Source organism: Marmota flaviventris, chromosome 2 (assembly GCF_047511675.1).
Source record: "Marmota flaviventris isolate mMarFla1 chromosome 2, mMarFla1.hap1, whole genome shotgun sequence".
Classification (NCBI taxonomy): Eukaryota; Metazoa; Chordata; class Mammalia; order Rodentia; family Sciuridae; genus Marmota; species Marmota flaviventris.
This window is the reverse complement of record NC_092499.1, coordinates 30,411,557-30,430,755: the sequence shown is the minus strand read 5'-3', so window position 1 is coordinate 30,430,755 and position 19,199 is coordinate 30,411,557. Positions and strand designations below refer to the sequence as shown.

Sequence of the window (19,199 nt, the reverse complement as noted above, 5' to 3'; positions counted from 1 at the left end):
ACACCCCCCACCCCCGCCTTGGAGAAAGCTGGGAATGGACTGCATCCATTTGTACCTGGCAGAAGCTCGTGGGCCCTTCTTATCATCACACTGCCTTCTGCAGCCTCAGAGGACATCCCTAGTGCCCCTCCCACCCTCTGGCACCCAAGATGGTTTCCAATCAGAGTTGACTGTTTTTGTTTTTTTTAAAGCAACAGAACCACCAATAAAAGACAAGAGAAAACCAGAGCTATGCTGGCCAATGGTTTGAGCTGAAAATTGGAGCTCAGGAAACTACTTTCTACCCCTATCCCCAGGGCATCTGGGCATCTCCAAAGTCCATCCCCAAATCCTAGGCTTCTGCAGAATTAACTTGGAAAATCACTCAGAACAACCTGAGACTCCGGCACCCTGGGTCCCATGCCACAGCAAGGGGATGAGTAGAGATAGGTCTGTTGGGTACCCCACAGGGCCTCTGGGGAGATCCAGGAGCTGAAGGACAGGTGTGGTCATTCACGTGCATGTACCCTTGATCTGCATGGCTGCTTACCCAAACCCGCCTGAATCTAGAGCCGGGTTTGTCAGACCTCATGCCTGTATCTATAAAAGTCCCCCAGCTAGATAAAATAAGACCTAGAACTGCGACTCCTCTCACAGTATCTCTTCTACTAACCCAAGGAGGAGGGGAACTTGTTCTATCCCCATCAGAATCCTTAGACTGTCCCTACCAGGAGCAGCAACATCAACCTCTTATCTCTGGTCCCTTCTTCTTAGTCCTCCCCTCCCCACAGAGGAAGGACCTTCTGCTCCATGTCTTCTTGAACATTAATTGGATGGCTTCAGGTTTGCCCTCCCTTATAAATAATGGAAATTTATTTCCCACAGTTTGGAAGGTTAAGAAGTTTAAAATCATAGTGCCAACAGATTTGGTGTCTGGTGAGGGCCCCAATCCTCATATCCTTCATCACACGCTAACTTCACATGGTAAAAGGGTATTGGGGGTCTCTTTAGAGCCCACTTTTAAATGGACATTAATACCAGTTATGAGGGTTGCTAATCACCTCCCAGAGGCCCCACCTCCTAATACCATGACCTTTCAACATAAAGATTTAGGGGGATCTAATATTTTGAGCATAACAGACCGGGATGCAACGCCGGGCTCCCAGGGGTTAGAGCAGAAGCAAGGCCAGCCCTCCGTGCAGATGAAAGCCCGCACGTGGGCATTTGCATGATCTTTTCCTGTCTGGCCTTTATGAGCCTAAGTCCCCTGCTGCTGGAATCAGCAGTTCAACATTGCAAACCCAGCTGTCACATAAGGCCACTTTGGGTAAACGCCTGGCCTTTCTCCTCTGGCCCCTGGCTGCAGGGAGGGCTAAAACCTGCTCAGTGGCCCACATCTGCAGCAACAATTAGTGGCTCCTCTGCTAAAATAACAGGCCTACATGATGCTGAGACAAGCAAGACTGAAGGCACGTGAATGGCTTCTTGAAGAACAGCAGAGCACACGGGAGCAAGCAGCTCGGGGGGAGAGCTAAACTGACTTGCTCTCCCCACCCCCGCCATGCCCACCCACATCTTAATGAATAGCACGAATACATTCCCACCAAGCCCATTGCTCTTCTTGCTCCCCCAAAGCCCCCCTGACCTGGCCTATCATACACCATAATATTGCCTGTTTGGTGCCGGCTAAGCAGATTCTGGAGACTCCTAGTGGAGGTGTACCTTCTGTGAGGCCTCTTGCTCCTTGCCCAGTGAAGTCATCTCCCTGCCTTTTATGGAAGGCCGTTCCTGACTGAGATGGAACCAGCTGGTATCTAGAAAGTCCCCATCTAGAGGCCGCTCCCCCATCCCACTCCCCACCATGTTTCCCACCTCCGCCATTAGTCATCTCTGAATCATTGGCCTCTCCCTCTCCAGAAGTTTCTGTGGGCTCCCTTTGGAATGCCCCGTGATCTTCTCAGAGGAGTCGGCACACTCCTGCAAATGAAGCTCTCTAGGTTGAAATTACGCCCCCTGCTGTGCCCATGAAAGCCGCCCTGACATGGCTTCCCAGGAGCTTATGTGTGGTGTGATGGGGTCAGAATTCCATCACCAAGCAGCAACTGAGACCTGAAAGGTGTTGCTCCTGGAGTCTCCTTGCAAACACGTTAAGCACCAGGTGCTTCTCTGGAACCGGATACCCATGCTACACACCCAAACACAGTCCCACTGTACACCCCAACATGGAATTTGTACATTGTGGACCTCACACAATTTATACATTTGCCATTCATGTTCTAAAGACTGGGAGGAAAATAACTAAGAGCTCCCAAGAGTTTTAAAGCCTTTTATTTGTTTACACATTCTCTAAATTGCAGACAAAAGATTTGCTACATGGATAGTTAACACTGCTAACCAATCACAGAACAAGATACTAACCACAGTAAGAAAGAGACAGGGCGTTTGTGACTCAGTCTTCATGAACGTGCAAGAGTCCACTGAAGGGCTGGGACATCCAGTGGCTCCAAAGATAGAGGCTGCTTGACACCCACATTGAGTCTTGACCTCTCCAAGGCTCCACTGCTGGAACTAGATCAAGACGGGAAGAAGGGCAGGCAGGTGGTGGGTCCTGGCTCATGGGCAGCCTGTCCAGCCAGCCTTGGGAAGGAAGGAAGAACAGGTGCTTCTTCCCCCAGGCAAGTCCTTGTTCTTCGAGCCGAAATCCAGATGTGGGCTGTTTCCAACCTGTAGATTCTCCTGGAGACATTCACCATATGCCAGTTCTCTGGGAAGTCACCAAACCAGAGTATCCCCTTAGGGTGGTGGGAGATGTGGCACAGCCTCATCTCCAATACTGAAACACCAAGAGGTCTCAATAGATCCCTTAGACAGGGCAGGACGTCACTGCACTTCACACTTGGAGCTACAAAGGAGTGGGAATTGACACACAGGAGAAAGGAGCATCCCTAGAAGACAGAGGACCAGAGTGGCACACACACCTGTAGACTGAGACTACAATCACATTACACCTGAAAGAGGAGGAGAGCTTGCAGAGTGGGGGATGGGGGCTTCCTGTTTGTTTGTTGCTGTGGTTGCTTTTTAGAGAAGCCAAAGCAAGCCAAATGGAAATATCGTCTCCAGACCATTACACACAACTTCCCAGATCTGCAGCCCTTTTCTCTAACCTCATGAAAGCTGTGTCAGCCTCAGTCCTGCACACTGTAGCAAGTAGCTCAAGGCAAAACGTCTAGGTTGTTCAGACAGCAAGAGGCAACGTGGTGTTAGGTCCTGAGGTCCAACGGGGAGAGTGTCCAAGGACATAAAAGGAAGACTCTCATTTGCAGGCATTTCTAGGGCTGGAGGCCAACTCTCTTGGCCATTCCTTTATGACTAAGAGTTTCTGAAGGAGTTGTGGCGGGTGGGTAAAAGAAAAGAAAGCCTGTAGGAGCCTAGGGGTGGGATGCTGGAATGGCTTCCATCTCTTGTACCCCCACCTGGAGGAAGTTGGTATTGCATCTACAAGTACACAGGCCCAGTGATTGGAGATCATCAGAACATTTCCAGGGTCCCCTTCCCAAATGCCCCACACTCTCTGACTCAGCCCACCAACTTCCATGCCTTCCAAGAAACTTGTGCAGACATGAGCTTCCTCACAGGAGAGCAGGGCAGGTTTCTCCCCCAAGGGACTTTCCTACCCCTAGACCCTCCTGCCAATATCCACCCAGAAGAACCCCAGGGTTCGTAAGCAGGGGCAGACCTCACCAAAGTCACGGAGCAGAGGACTCATGGGATCAAGGGCCATTGTCCACTGCTTAGGGGCAATACTTCCAGTCTGGCCTGGTTAGGATCCAACTTGAATGACAGTTCCCTCTCCTCTCCTGCTAGCAATAAGGATAAGGGGAGACTGGCCATTCGAAGAAGGTTAGGTTCAAAAGGACCTTGCCCACAGGCTTTTAAACAGATGGGTAGATCAAACCCTGGAACTCCCTTCAGGTTCTCAAGCACTTTAGAATGGAACTCACAGCCAAATTCCATGTCTCTGACTCTCCATAGAAATCACCAAAATCACCTTGCTAACAGCCAGGTGCTGTCCAGATCCCCAAAGAGTACTTCCCCTGGGCCTCCTCACAGAAAGGCCACAGGCCTCTTTCGGCCAGCCCTGAGCTGACCTCTCCACATGGGCCGGAGCATGCCTCCCCCAAGTCAGGCATTTCACTTGCAAGTGAGCCTGGTGTGGCTTCTTCAGGGAATAGCTAAAAGCTGAAACCTGGCTGTAATGTGTGCAGAGAAAATGGAGAAGAAATAAATGGTTTATCCGATGTTGTCGATAGAGGCAGCTGGGAGTCAAACGAACCCGGAAGCCAGAAGCTGATGAGTGCCTGGCCAAAAGTGGGGGGAGGTTAACAGAAAACATCTCTGATGTTGGGCTTCATCTACACACCCACCAGCCATGCCAGAGGCGGGCTCCCCAAGGATGTGTCAACCTCGACGGGGTCTCTGTGGGAGACCACCCAATAAGGGCATCAGTCTGTACCCCGCCGCTTCCTACCCTCTCTGCTTTCTGACCATCATGTGGGTCACTTTCCACGTCTGCAATTGCACCTGCCAATTGCACCTCCTCCCACTCTTCCCAGGAATTTGAAAGCAGCACTGGAGACCCAGCCTCAGATTCCCTGGCTGCCTGGCACCCTCCAAGCATGAAGATGACCTCGGGAACTCCCATGCTAAGGATGTTTACCTTCCCAGGGCAGCCAGCACTTGGAAAAACAGAAAAGCGACTAGGCTGAGATCATCTGTGTTCCTCTCCCCAACTAGTGTGGAAATAACTAGATGTTTTCACGTGCTACTCTTGTACAGATGAACGGGCATCCAGAGACCTGGATACACACAAACCTTCCTCACTGGCACAATACTTCAAATGTGATCAGGATTCTTTGGGAAAGCTAAGTTTTATAGCTGAAAAGCAACTTGGAGGCAGAGCCAGGGTGAGGTTTTATTTATCTAGCAACCACATAAGACCTAGCACATTACTTTGCTCACAGTCAAGACTCTGCCAAATGTCCTAGCCAGTACCAGCCTGCCCAGCGATCCCTCTCCGAGGGCAAGAGATGTGCTTATTTGCTCTCAGAGGAAACACACCCAAGAGTGGACCAGTATGGCAGATGAGTAGTGGACGGGTAGGATGGACACACTCCCTTTTCTGGCCAGAGGAGCACAGGTGCTCTCAAGCACCTGGCCGTTTAGTGAAAATGTGTGGTCTGCCTGCTTTCCCAAATGCCACCTGTCCCAGATGCACTAGTAAGCCAGGACTCCCTGCCTACCGCCTCTGCTCAGAGATTATCATTCTATATTTTCATGCTCTTACTCACATATTATCTAGCAATGTTTCTTTTGCTTTTTTCTAGTCCCTAATTTAGTTCTCTTCAACTACATGTTGAAAACGCACAGGGGTATATTTTGTTTTTCTTTTATGCCACCGTGTCTTCCCACCACCACCCCACTCTTTAGCATCTAGCCATGGCAGGAGGGAAGGGAGGGGAAGGTATAGGGAAGGGAGAAGGCAGGAAAAGAAGAGAGCAAAGGTCTCAGTAGGGAATAAATGTGAAAGAGCAAAGTCAATAAAAACCCAGCCCCAATTCTAGCCATAAAGTCATTGCATCCCTTTGATAATGCAATCAAGACTTTTGTTTTGTTTTGTTTTGTTTTTCCAAGTCCTCAAGGATGGCCAAACATCTCTCCCAAAGAAGCAGAAGTGAGTAGGGGAGAGATGGAGAGAGTGGAGGGAGCCAATGGTTTTTCAAGCACCAAGTCCCCTGTGTGACCTCTGTGGCTCTGCAGGGTCTGGGAGCTGGAATTCCTGTCTGGAGAAGGCCTTTGGGGCAGATGTATCTGGTCTGGTAGCTGCTGGCTCTCCCTCTCATCCTGGAGCAACACCGAGAGCTCTCTTTAATTCATCAAGCAGGGTGTGTGTGTGTGTGTGTGTGTGTGTGTACCTGTATATCTCCGTTCTCATCAATATTAGTAATACAATACAAATTACAGGGATGCAGAGGCACAAGCCAATGAAATGCAGAGGGCGTAACTATAACCTGGGGGTCCATGGGGCTGTGCTGCTGAGGTAGTACCCAGGCCCCAGGGACTCACGGGTTTCCCCCATTGCACACAGGGACCTCTTTCCTGCCACGGCAGTGCTTATGTGCCAGACTGAGTTGGTGCCGACCTGAATAGCCATCTTCCTCGCTGCCTGGGCTAGAGGTCATTATTAGTAATTATATCTCTGTCCAAGAGGATTCTGGCTGCCTGCCAGTCCCAGCCCTGGCTTCCTCTGGCTTGCCCTGGGAAATGTCACCCTCAGCACAAACACTCCTTTCTCATGGTGGGGCCAAAGGGGGGGAAACCCTGGAATGTCCCACTGTCAAGGCTGCTGGCCCCACAATATGAGGCTGAGGCTGGAGCAAAAGAAAGTGGGAATAGAGTCTGAAACCGAGGGGCATCCCCCTGCTCTGACCCTGTGACATCCCTCAGGGCAGGCGGGGACCCCCTCCCCTCAGGCCTGAGGGGCAGGCAAGATTCACCGGGAACCCAGAGAGAGGCTCTGGGAAATCCACTCACTTCCAACACTTGCTCCTCACCGGGAGCTCCCTGTTCTTTCTGGGAATGCACTGAACGCAGGACTGGCAAAGTGGGACCATTCCCGCCCCCTGGGTTTCCTGGAGGGACTTCCTTTCCGCCTCTCTTCCCAGCAGCCTGAGTATGGAGAGGGAGCTCGGCAGCCATGCTTTCCTGCGAGCAGCTGCTGAGATGCTCATAGGAGCTCCCCCTCTGTCTGCGTCTGTCCACCCTCCCATGTCCAGGGTGCTGAGCAAGCGGCACCCACATCCTTCTCTCTCCTCCTCCCTCTAAGAGCAAGTACCCCAGCTGTCCCTCATATCCACCAGAGGCTCTTCAGCTTCCTTAGAAAAGGATTCCCAGCTCTCAAAGCCCTGAACCAACCCATCTTTTGTACATTTTCTACACTTAGGGCAAGTGGTGGTGGCTTCTGGCTGCGAACCATAAATAGATCTCAAGCCCTGGGCATGCTTAGAAATGGGGAAGGAACCCCAAATTGCAGACAATCACAGGGACCACCCTTCTGACTGCATATTAGGGCAGTTAAGGTTTGGGTGGGGAGATTGCAGGCCTGAGACAAATTGAAGTGTCTGTTCCTTCCCACCACCCCCACCACCCCGTTCCTCACCTGGCATGCAGATAAAACTGAGCTCAGCTGAAAACCAGAAGCATCCTTCAGGGGTGGGAGCAAAATTCCAAAAAGGGTAACAGAAGCAAGGAACAGATTCTCCTTTGCTGAGCTCCAGATGCCGACCACACTGGCCAGGGCCACTATTCACTGCCCAGCTGCTGGCCTCCTGGACTTGGGGTATTATGCCTTCTGGTAGCAGTGCCTAGAACCCCACCACTCCCTAAGCCTGCAGGCCAGGATCTAGCCCACCCTTTGCTGCCATCTGTCCCCCAAACCTGGCCAATCTAGACCCAAGGGCCTTCAGCAGCTTATCTCAGGAAGTCAGAATGACACTTGTCCAGAGGAGTGGGGAAATGCCCGGGGATCCGTCAGGCGGTCCCTCCCACCTCCAGGTGAATGAGGGGTACTGCTCCTGCCTGCTGTGCCCTCAGAAGCCCCCCTATCCAACAGGGAGCCAGAGACCAGAGGCCTTGAGAAACAGGGGGCTGTTTCAGTGTCCACTGTGGGCAAAGGTTTGGGTTTTTTGTTTGTTTTGTTTGGGGTTGTGGGGAGGGGTGTTGTTTTTGTATAGGATCACAAGCCTGAGAAAAAATGGGTTATGAAAATTCGTCACCCTACCCCTTGCTCTCTGGTTATCTGCTCCAGGATTTTTCCCTAAGGAAACCAGGTGCCCACCTTGTTCTGTCACAGGCTTAATGGCCTCCCCAAGGGCTGTCCCCTCCCTTTTCCTTATTAGGCTTATCTCTTCACCTCCTTCCTCCAGCCTCCCCACCCTCCCCACTTCCTCAGCTTCTCCAGGGAGGCCAGCTCACTAAAGGTGACACCAACTGCTGCTCCTTAAAGGAGCCAGCCCTGGACTGGTGGCATCTCAGTGGGAGTGTGAACCTGGATCCATCCGGGTCAGCCCACTTCTCCCCTGGACTGTGACTTCGGAACACCCTAAGGAGGAGTTGAGGGAGGGAATCCACAGAGGAAGGGGGAGGACTGTCCTCTCAGCACCTTCAGAACAGGCTGAGAGCCAGCCTAGGGGACAGGCAAGGAGGTCCTCAGGCCCTGCCCTGGGCCACCAGCCAAGCTTTGCCCCTCACACGTGTGGCTCAAAGAGGAGACTAAAAGCCCCTTTTCTCTGCATCCTGGAGCCTAAGGTTGTCAGTAATCTTCCTTCCACACACAGAAGAGCACAGGTCTCTTGCCCTCGAAGGGAGCGTAATAACACCATGTCATTTTTCTTCCTTGAGATATCTGGGCTTTTTAGGGGGAAAGCTGGAAAGGAATCGTGCTGCATTTAGAGCAGGAAGATAAAACTATACCCGGAGTGTTACTCCCCTGGGCACCATGAAGCCTCCCCTGGGAAACCCAGGCCCTCCCCACCTTGAAACCCGGATCTTCCCCAGCCCGGAAGGCCTCGGGCCTCCCACATACCCACAGCTGTCTGAGCCTGAACCACAGGAAGGGCTGCTCTCTGCAGCCTGCCTGGGCTTCCTACCTGGCCCTGGGGCAGTGGCGGAGCCGGGAGCCTCGGGACCTGCTGGGTCCTGCCTCAGGGGCTGCAGGTCTGTGGAATGGAAATCTAGCAGGGGCCTCGATTCTATCTCCTCACAAAGTTGCCTGTTCTGGATTTCCTGCAGGCCCCAAAAGCAGTGTTTCCAAAATGTCTGTAAGGGAACAGGATTTCTTCTTCCGGTTCAGATCCTGTAGCCCCACCTCTCTGGTCTGCAGAAGCCACAGTCTAGGGGTGAAATGGAGCAAAAGGGCCCTTTCTGTTCCAGGGATTTGAGCTGGAGGCAACAGAGTCATTATCTCCACTCTGTGGCCTTAGCATCAAATGACAGTAGCTCTCATGGAGAGGGGACCTTCATTCTACCAGGCCCACATAGGATTTTTCCAGCTTTATCCTAATCCCTGCAATGACCTGGCTTCTAGATAGACATCTTACACCCACCTTACTCCTTGGGCAATGAGGTTCAGAGAAGGAAAGCCACTTGTCCAAAGTTAACCAGCTAAAAAGAAGCAGAGCTGGGCTTCAAACCAAGGTAAAAGAGAGTGTTATACTGACCTGAAATGATTGACACCCTCTGTAAAAGCCAGTTTGCTATTCCAAGCTGGTTAACCTTGGAGGTAGGGACAGGATCTTGAAGTCCTGAGTCCGATGGCAAATCCTTACCTCCCACCAGAGCCCATGCAGCCCACAGTCTCCTTGATCGAGCCCTGGCCTAGTGGTCCTGACCACAGGCAGCCTGGTTCTTAAAACCTAAATCCCCTCTGGTCAAAAGGGAGATTCAAGAAGGCATCTAACTTTGGCTGTCATACAAGACAAACATGGAAGGCATTTGGAGTTCCTCTCAGACAAGCTCAATTCTGCAGTGGCTTTTAAATAACATTATGCTTTTTAAGACACCCAGTGTCACTGTGGAACAGGCAGGCAAGAGTTACCACCTCAATTTTACAGGGGTGAGAGGGGCTGAAGTTCAGAGATTAAGTGACTTGCCCAAGGTTGTACAGCTATTTAACGGCAGAGGTAAAACTAAAACCCTGATCCTTCACATGCACCCTAGGATTCCAGTTTGTTCTCAGGGACTCAAAGAATGAGACCAATTTGAAGTTTACCAACACCTTCCTTTTTCCAGTGCAAAAGATGGTAAAGGTGACTCTGGAGACTTCTGTGGTACCCTGACAGATCCACTTGCTTTGCTATACCCACTTTCTGGATGGAGAAAATGAGGGCTCCAAAGAGGAGGGAGGTTGGGTTGGGAGGAGAGTAAAGAAACAGAGTAGGGAACTACTCAGAGCCCTGACCAGACCAGCATCCTCAGGCAAGCTCCAGTGCCTCACCCTGGCTGGAGAGATCTGTCCACCCTCAGCTTCTGTGGGCACAGCAGTCTTGGTAGGAGATAGAACAGGGCACCCTTCATCTGCATTTCTTTGGGGAGCAGATTCACACATGCTCCAAAAGAGGGCCTGTCGAGTCGCAGAACCAGAACTTTCGGTTTTGGATATACGCCTTTAACTTTCAAGTCACTGTGGCATTTGGGAACATTGGGGAACTCTTTTTTTTTTCCTAAAACTAGTTTAAAATGAATCTCAAAGCCAATAATCACCATTTAAGGACACCCTGCTTTGGGGTTCATGGGAGGAGAGAGATCCAGAGTAGTGAGAATAGAAATGCGCCCCTCTGCTCTGATGGGACCCTCAAATCCTCCCAGGGCCTTCCAAACCCAGATGGGCCCAGTAGCCTGCAGGAGGAATAAAATAGCTTTGGAGAAGATGGAAATCCCATCTGGACAGAGGCCCTTTAAATGAAATCATTATGTATGCATGTAACTCACCCTGAGGCCAAGGGGCCTGCAGGAGAGTGACCCTCAAGTCCCTCTGCAAAGGAATGGGGGAGACTCACACTGCCTGGCTGCGCGCCATGCTGCCCTGGATCCACTGGCCAAGAGCAATTTCCCCGGAGAAGAAGGCCCCTGCCAGGTCCCAGAGTGAACACCGCAGCAGGGTAGAAGTGGCCCAGCCAGCCCAAGTCTCCGGGGGCTTCTTCAGCAGCTGAAGGACTAAAAATAACCTGGGTCTTTGTTGTAAGCTGCTGGACCACAGAGATGGAGCAGGTTTCAGGGAAGCCGAGCATGCGCGAGGGTCCCACTGACTGAGACCTGCCCTTTGGGTAAATGATTTTTCCAGAAATGTGTCAGTTACTGTGCTGTTGCTGCAATTCAAAGACAGTCTGATCCACTCCAGCCCACGGGGCTGTATTCCAACCGACAGTTCTCGGAATCTAGGCCTCCCCACCTCTTTCTTCTAGAAACATGTTTGTTTTATAAAACAAGAGTCCAGCTCATATGGGGGAGCTCAGGACACAAGAACAGCCCACAGGCTGAGGGTTCTGAACCACTGCCACCCGATCACAAATGATCACATCACCCTAATCATCTGCTGGAGTAACGACCTTCTCTCCTCCATCCTAAAGTTTCCAGTCAGGTCTCAATAGACAATAGCAAACATACACCGTGGGGAAGGAAGAAATTGCTTGGGCAAAGGAATTGGTAGTGTCGCGTCGATACTGAAGGGGTTCTCAAGGCTGCGGTCCCTTAAAACCAACATTTGGACACTGGACTGGGTAGGCTTTGCTCACCTCCCAGTGCTTGGATCCCACCAGGGGAAACAAAACTAGGCCTCTAACCAGCTTGGTTTGAAGGCAGAGTCTGGACCATTTTTCTCTGTCCATGGGCTGTGGCTTGTCACCTCACAAGGCCTTGGCTCTGAAGGTCAAAGAACCAGTTTCTCCTGATGGATAACCAATACTGACTGGCCATAGCAGGACCTTAGCGTCATTCTCCCAATGTTTCCTCCCATCTCTCGGTCCCAAAACCCCCACCCCCCCATCAAGTGATAACACAGTGGATGAAGGACCCCCACCCCGACTGTGGAGACCACTGCTGGGGTTCTAGAAAGTACCACTTCCTCTTCACAGAGACCAAGGAACAAGAAGGGAGGTGGGGGTGGGGTCAAGTCTCCATCTTCAAGATGGCTTCTAGAATCCAAGTCTAGAAGTTTCCCCGTGAGGCTTGTGATGAACAACAACTTCTCCACGGCACTTCATTCCTCTGGTGAGAATTTAGGGTGAAGGGTGTAAGCTGGGGGTGAGGAGGATGTGCACAGATCTCTTGGAACACCATAGATAAAAAGCATCAAGTCACATGAGTGGTTGACGAGTGGTCACAAAAGGGCTTCCCTTAAATTGGAAACCCGTGGGAGGGGCGCAGTGCCAAGGTAAAAGTGAGAGGGTTCCACAGCGCTGGGGCTGGGCCTTGTTCTTCAAAAGTGCAAGATCCTTCTGGTAGAAGCAAGGAGGTGCTGGCTGAAGTACCATCTGTGGGGCAGGAGGTAAGTAGATACCGGGTCCTCTCGGTTCCCTGTGTCCACGCCCTTCTGTGACTATTCATTTTCCTCTCCGTTGGTCTGTCTGGATGTATGGGAGGAGGGCTCCATCTGGTTTAGACTGGGCTCTGGCTCCACCTCTCCAGCAGCAAGTCACATGCTGTGACCTGGGGCTCTAGGCCTGGCAGCCAAAGGCAGAGGCTTTCTCTTTGAGCAGTTCCCAGCATAAGTGGCAGCTCCAACTTCCTATAAGACACAAGATGGCATTAGTAGCATCCCCTCTCTAACTCTGGAGGCCCAGCCCGGTGGCCCTAACTTCTTACAAACCCTGTTTTTCCTCAACGTTCATAAGAGGCCCAGTCTCCGTCCTGAAAACAAGCTGGCATCTGCCACTCAGCAGAAAGTGCGTGCTCAGAGGTGATCGGCTAACCCATCATAAAGACCCTCACTTCTTGGTCACGTCTCTTCACCCACATCTCTGGGCCTGGGCCATTTTTCCTGGATGCTCACACCTCCCCATCGTCTCAACCACCTGTCTCAACCTCTTGGGCCCTCAAGTTGGAATTTCAGCTGGTTGAAGTGTGCCTCAGTTTCCTCGTGCGTAACACGCTAGTCGTAGTCGTACCTACCTCGTGGGGTTGTGATGATTAAATGAGACAAGACATGAAAAGCCCTTAGCTCAAGGCCTGCACCACAGAAAGGGCTCAAGAAGTGGCAGGAGGAGTAGCTGTTGTTGTTACTGTTGGCCTCATTGTCATTACCTTCTGGGGGCTCTGCCACTGGGGGATTTAAACAGTACATGTGATAGCCACGGTCACAGTCGTCGCAGAAGAGTAGCTGGTCCTGGCAGGATACAGAGCGGGCAGAAGGGAGGAGAGAGATTCGATTATTTGGGGCCAATAATCTGGCCCCCACTCATCCCTCCAGCCATGTTTCCAGAGATCAACCTCGCTGGGTTCCCCTTCCCAGGTGACTCTGGAGTCCTCATTGCCCCCTGGACATGGCTTGTGCTAGATTTCCCTCTCTGACTCCCAAGCTGTACACATCTTCTCCCCACCCTAGGGTCCTGCTCGATTCATACCTCCTCCAAGAAGCCTTCCTCAACTACCCACTCACGTCCAAGTTTAAAGAGATTCCTTATTCTTCTAAACTCCTATAGCAAATACCGCCGCTTCCAAAGGGCAGAAAACTAATTTTATGCATCTTTCTATTTCCCATGATGATTGCCTCGTATACAGAAAGTACTTTAAATATTTGAAATTTTTAACTGAGGTCCTCCAGTCTCTACTCTTTCCATCTGAAAAGCAGACGACAGCTATACTTGGTGGTAAGGTTCGTGAAAACACAAAACCTAAAATTCTGGGTTGTAGGAAAAAGCAAGCAGTACCCTTCTTCGACTTCCAAAAGCCTTCTCCCAGGCTGGAGGCTGGAACTCAGGTGAGATCAGGGGAGAGGGTGTTTTTGTTTTTTGAGGCCAGGAGACCAGTTAGAAGGTTGCTCTAGCCACCAAAGTGAGAGAGGATGGTGGGTTGAAGTAAGACTGTGGCATGGAAGAAAGAAGTGGGTTTTGCTCCATTTAAAAGTCATTAATTAGATGTGGAGAGTGACAGTAAAGAAATCAAGAATGTCTTCCAGGTTGTGACTTAGTCAGCAAGCCAAATGACAGAGTACCCACTGAGACATGGGCTGGAGAGTGAGCCCATAGGAAGCAGAGGGGAATGTCAGCTACCAATCTCCTGATCACCTAGTAGGGATGAACCTGGAGGCAGCTGGAGATCTGTAGAGAAGTCTGGACCTGAGATATGGACTTGGAAGTCATTGATAAAGGACAAAGGTGGCAGATGAAGGTCCTAGAGTGGAGAGCAGATGTCATTGAATTGATGCTCATAGAAAGGTATCCATGAACCCTTTGAAATGATATGCAAAATTTTGTTTATAGGTAGAAATGTACTTTTTTTCCTCCTAAGGAAAGAGTACACCTATAGCTTTCATTGAATTATCTGAAATTAATTAACCCACAGAGGTTGCTGAGAAGGACAAGTTGGGGAACACCAATTTAAGAGACAAGAGAACAAAGAAAACTAAGAAGCACAGTCCAAGAAGTAGGATGAAAACCAAGGCATGATGGTTTACTCCCCAAACGTTGTAGCCTGATATCAGAGCTGAAGAAAGCTATATATGGTGATATGCTTAAGGGGTAACAGGAGATAAGTTTGGATGGAGACAAAAAAAAAATAGCAAGGGACTTGGCAGAAACGATATTACTAATGTCCTAAAGACATCAATAATCCCTACTCTAGGGATCATATGAGAACTACAAGAAGATAGAATACCCTGGATTGGACTTTCCCAGAGCAAAATCAGGTCTCGGGCAGTTTAAATGCATTTTTCAAAGATTGATCATTGACTAGCACCATTTCTCTTCCTTTCTGTTTTCTTTTCAGGTTAATTCCTCCATCAAAACCACCAAGAACCCCCAGTTCATGCTAACTTCCATGAAAAATACAATTTAAGGACATCTTACTACCACGTATCTAAGAACCAGGGTCCACCTATGGTTACACTTCCAGTAGAATGGGAATCTCATTCTGGGATATGTAGGGAAATTCCTGACCATGTCATGTGTACATGACCCTAATGCCCAAGCAACCTCCTGACTCCACACTCCTTCCCTGAACCCTTTCCTAAGACTCTGCCAAGTCAACATCAACAACAACAACAGAAAAGCACATAAACAGTTTGTAAAGCAAAGACCACAATCAACCTAAATATCTGTCAATAAAGGACTGGTTGAATAAACTGATGAAGAACTATGAAGCTATAAGAATGCAGAATACATCTATATATTGCTCTGAACTTATTTCCAAGATATTCAGTGGAAAAAAAGCAGAATGTAGAAAACATATATCTTCTTATGGATTCATATGTATGCATATATGCTTACACTTAAACAAAATGAAAAGATAAGCCATACTTTTTTTTTAAATGATCACCCATAAGCAGAGTGGGGAAAAAGCATAGAATAGGTAAGGATAGAAGCTAGATTTTCATGAGTATATTATTTCTTCATAGATTTGATTTTAGAGCCAGTAAACATTTTACATAGTCATTAAGCACAATTTAAATTATAATATGTCCCTATAAAACAAACAAAACACAACAAAAAAATCCCAAAATGAATATAATTACATATCCAGCTGGTGGTATAACCACACAAAAACTATTCAAAGTGACTTTAAAACAAGTAATTTGAGTGTACTTTTTTAGTAGAATATTTGTTAAAGACAAAAATAAATGCAAATATGCACTTTTTCCGGCAATTATATATCTTACATATATATACATATATGTGTGTGTGGATATATTTTTTTTTTTGGTGGGGGAGGTATTGGGGATTGAACTCAGGGTCACCACTTGACCACTGAGTCACATCCTCAGCTCTATTTTGTATTTTATTTAGCAACAGGGTCTCACTGAGTTGCTTAGCACCTCACTTTTGCTGAGGCTAGCTTCGAACTCACAAACCTCCTATTTCAGCCTCCTGAGCCACTGGGATTATAGGCATGTGCCACGGCACCCAGCAGCAATTATACTGTGATGATATTCTAGAACTTTTGCATGTGTATCAAATGAGTAATAATGTTGGTATCATTGAGAAGCAAGAATTTTGATATGGTTGAAGAAAAATACAAATGTAAAATCAATGAGGTTAAATGAAATCTCCACAATTGGTGCTAGATATGAACTGGAATATTAACATAAATTCATGGTGAATTTCATCTTTAAAACACCCACAAAAATATTTTCTAGATCCATCCATTGAGAATGTCCCTAGGCAATAATAAACAGAGTAAAAAGTAGCACCTCCAAAAAACATATTATGTTCTCTATAGACCATTGCCCACTGAAAGGACCAGTAATCTTCGGAGAACTAGCCGATTTTAGGTCTGATGGGATGAAATGTGCCAATATCTTTACATATTAGAAAGCAAGGAAGCTCCCAGAGGCTTAGGAGGCTGAGACAGGAGGATCATGAGTTCAAAGCCAGCCTCAGTAAAGGCGAGGTCCGAAGCAACTCAGTGATACCCTGTCTCTAAATCAAATACAAAATAGGGGATGTGGTTCAGTGGTCGAGTGTCCCCTGAATTCAATCCTTTATATTCCCTACCACTCTCCTCCAAAAAAAAGAAAACAAGGAAGCTATCAAATGTTATTAGGATCATGTCCAAAGAACTTAGTTTTCAGCCTGAATGTGTTTACACTGATCAAAGGTAAAGCAATTTTAACTATAATGGATTGAAGCAAATAAAATATATTTAAATCCTTGAGTTCATAAAGATAGCATTCTTAAACACTTAGTCTCCTTTGGGAGGTGTTAGGAAAAATCACAATTTTTTAATTTAGTTATTTTGAATTTTAAACTAAGGAAAAAGTTGCAAAAAAATGGTAAAGATTCTGTAAACACTTTACTCTAATGTTATCATCTTACATTACCACAGTAGAACCAGGCAACAGGAATTACCATTGGTATGACATAGTCTATTACTTTAATTTTACCACTTTTCTCACTTATGCTGTGTCCTTTTTCCTGGGATCCAACCTAGGATCCTACATTGCATTTATTTGTGTTTTCCTCTTGTCCCTCAATCTGTGATGGTTCTTCGGTTTCTGTGTCTTTCGTGACATTGGCACTTTGAAGAGTGCAGGTCAGGGACTGTAGATGTCATTCAGTTTGAACTGGATCTTTTCTCATAAGATTAAAATAGGCATGCATTTTTGACAAAAACACCATTGCAGTTATGCTGTGCCTTTCTCAGTACATCAGGTCAGGGGGTCGTCCACGCTGGTATGTCTTGCTACTTGGAATGTTAACTGTGATCATAAGGTTGTCATTGCCACTTTTTCCATGTAAATCCACTATTGTCCTCCCTCATAATATATTAATAAGTAATCTTGTTGGAGAGAGAGTTTGAGATTATGTACATATCCCATTTCTCATTTTCTACCCACTAATTTTTATATCAATTAATGGTTATTGCTTACAATAATCACAAAAGTGATGTCTCCCTAATGATGATTTTCCTGTTCCTTCTACATTTATTCTTTGGAATTCTGCACTAAGGAAGCGCTTACCTTCTCTCCACTCATTTATTTATTCACCTTTTTAAAACATAAGTGTGGATATTTATTTTATTCTTTAGGTTATAATCCAAAAACATCATCATTTAGTTTCTCACATTTTCCTATATTTGACCATTGGGATTTCCTTCAGGTTGGCTCCTGTGTCCTGCAGACATGTCCTATGGGTTTCTGAGTGCTTCCTTCCTTTCTGACACCACAAGATGCTTCAGGCTCATCCTGTGTCCTTTTCCCCAGTCCTGGCATCAGCCATTTCTCCAAGGATGTCTGGTTCCTTTTACTAAGAATGGGACTGAGAACCAACATCTGGGTGCTATGCATTCTCATTGCTTCTGAGCTGTCATTGCTTCTAGCTTCTGGCTATGAATTGAATTTGGACAGTGCTCCCCAAAGGTCTAGATATTAAAGGCTTGGTCCCAGGGTGATGACATTGGGAGATGCCGTTGACCTTTAGAAGGTGGAACCAGGTGGGCGGTTCTTAGGTCATTGGAATCATGCCTTCAAAAGTTGGTGTAGGATCCTGTTATTTTCCGAGCTCTCTAATTTCTGGTTTATGATGTGAATGGTTTTCTCCAAAATGTGCTCCCTGTCCAGAACCTTACTAGAGGCCCAAAGAAATGGGGGCCACCTGGTCTGAGATTGGAATCTCCAGAACAATGAACTAAATAAATCTTTGCTCTTTACAAGTTCATTGCCTCAGGTATTTTTTGTAGTAACGTAAAGCTAGTACAGTCCTCCTTTCCAACAGTTCTAGGAAATAAACACAGGCATGTATGTGTGTGTGTGTGTGTGTGTGTGTGTGTGTATTATATTATATTATATTTTAAAACATGAGTTGATATTGATACTTCCTATTCCAATCCAATGCCACAGGGTTCAATATAGCCTTCCTCCTTTGTTATTCTTTCTCTGACATTTAGAAATCTGACTCTCACTGGCCACAATATTGTTATTAGTTCAAGCCTAGCATGAACATAGAGTAGTTTTATGATTACTATTTCATATACCAATGAAAACAAATCTTCTAACTAGAGTACAATATTTGTGTGCAGTTATTTTGTTTTTAGCCTTATAATACAGAGTCACAATACTATTTTTAGAAATTACTTAATGTAGTTCTTTTCCCCACACTTTAGTATGGCTATGTTATATATTTATATTATAGTTGGATTTGTTTGTTACTGTTTTTATTACATTTTAATTTTTTCCACATCCTGGTTGACTAAGTAGTTATCTTTTGGGGAGATATATGAAAACCTTATCTCGATTCTAAGAGTCAGAGCTATACAAAAATATATTCACAAAGAAATGTTGATCCTCCCTTATCCCTACTACCTTATTCCCATCTTACCATTTTTTCTCTGCCGGATTCCTCTGTATTCTTCCTGTATTTCTTTTACACAAATGCATAGATGTATATTTTCTTACATCTACTTTTTTTCTTATAATAAAGGCAGAAATGATAGATATTGGATTTTACTTTGATTTTTTTTTCACTTAATAATATATCCTGAAAGTCATTCCATACCAATTCATAGACATCCTTCTTATTCTTTTTTACAACTGTATAGTGCTTCATATGCTTGGTCCATGGTTTATTCAACCATTCTTCTGTGCATGGACATTGAGGTTGTTTCCAAAAATTTGTAATTATAAACAATGCTACCATAAATCACCTTTTGCATATGTTTTTACATACTGTTGGGGGTAGATTCCTGTGAGTGGAACTGCTGAGTCAAAAGTGGAGAGCCCAGTGGTTTTGTTAAGCATTACCAAATTTCCCTCCAGAAGGGTTGTCCCACTTTGTGTTCCCTTCGACAGTAAATGAAGGTACCTGTTTGCCATACTTTCAAGAGAATACAGGGTCATACTTTTAAAAACTTTTTGCCCACTAGATGAGTAAGAAGTTGTATTCAGTTTTGTTTTAATTTGAGTTTCTTTGAGTGCATCTGAACATTTATTTCCCATGTTTCAGGTCCATTTTAAT

At 47.0% G+C, this 19,199-nt stretch overlaps 1 protein-coding gene across 1 annotated transcript in view; it reads right to left on the bottom strand.

Annotated features, from left to right (window-relative positions):
* Positions 1–12,248: 12,248 nt before the first annotated feature.
* Dpf3 (double PHD fingers 3) overlaps positions 12,249–19,199 on the bottom strand; it is a 249,781-nt gene continuing 242,830 nt past the window's right edge. Inside the window, exons 11-12 of the mRNA XM_071607396.1 lie at positions 12,835–12,916; positions 12,249–12,319 (exon numbers count right to left, since the gene is read on the bottom strand). Of these exons, the coding sequence (XP_071463497.1) occupies positions 12,249–12,319; positions 12,835–12,916 (153 nt within the window). The remainder of the gene's footprint in view (positions 12,320–12,834; positions 12,917–19,199) is intronic.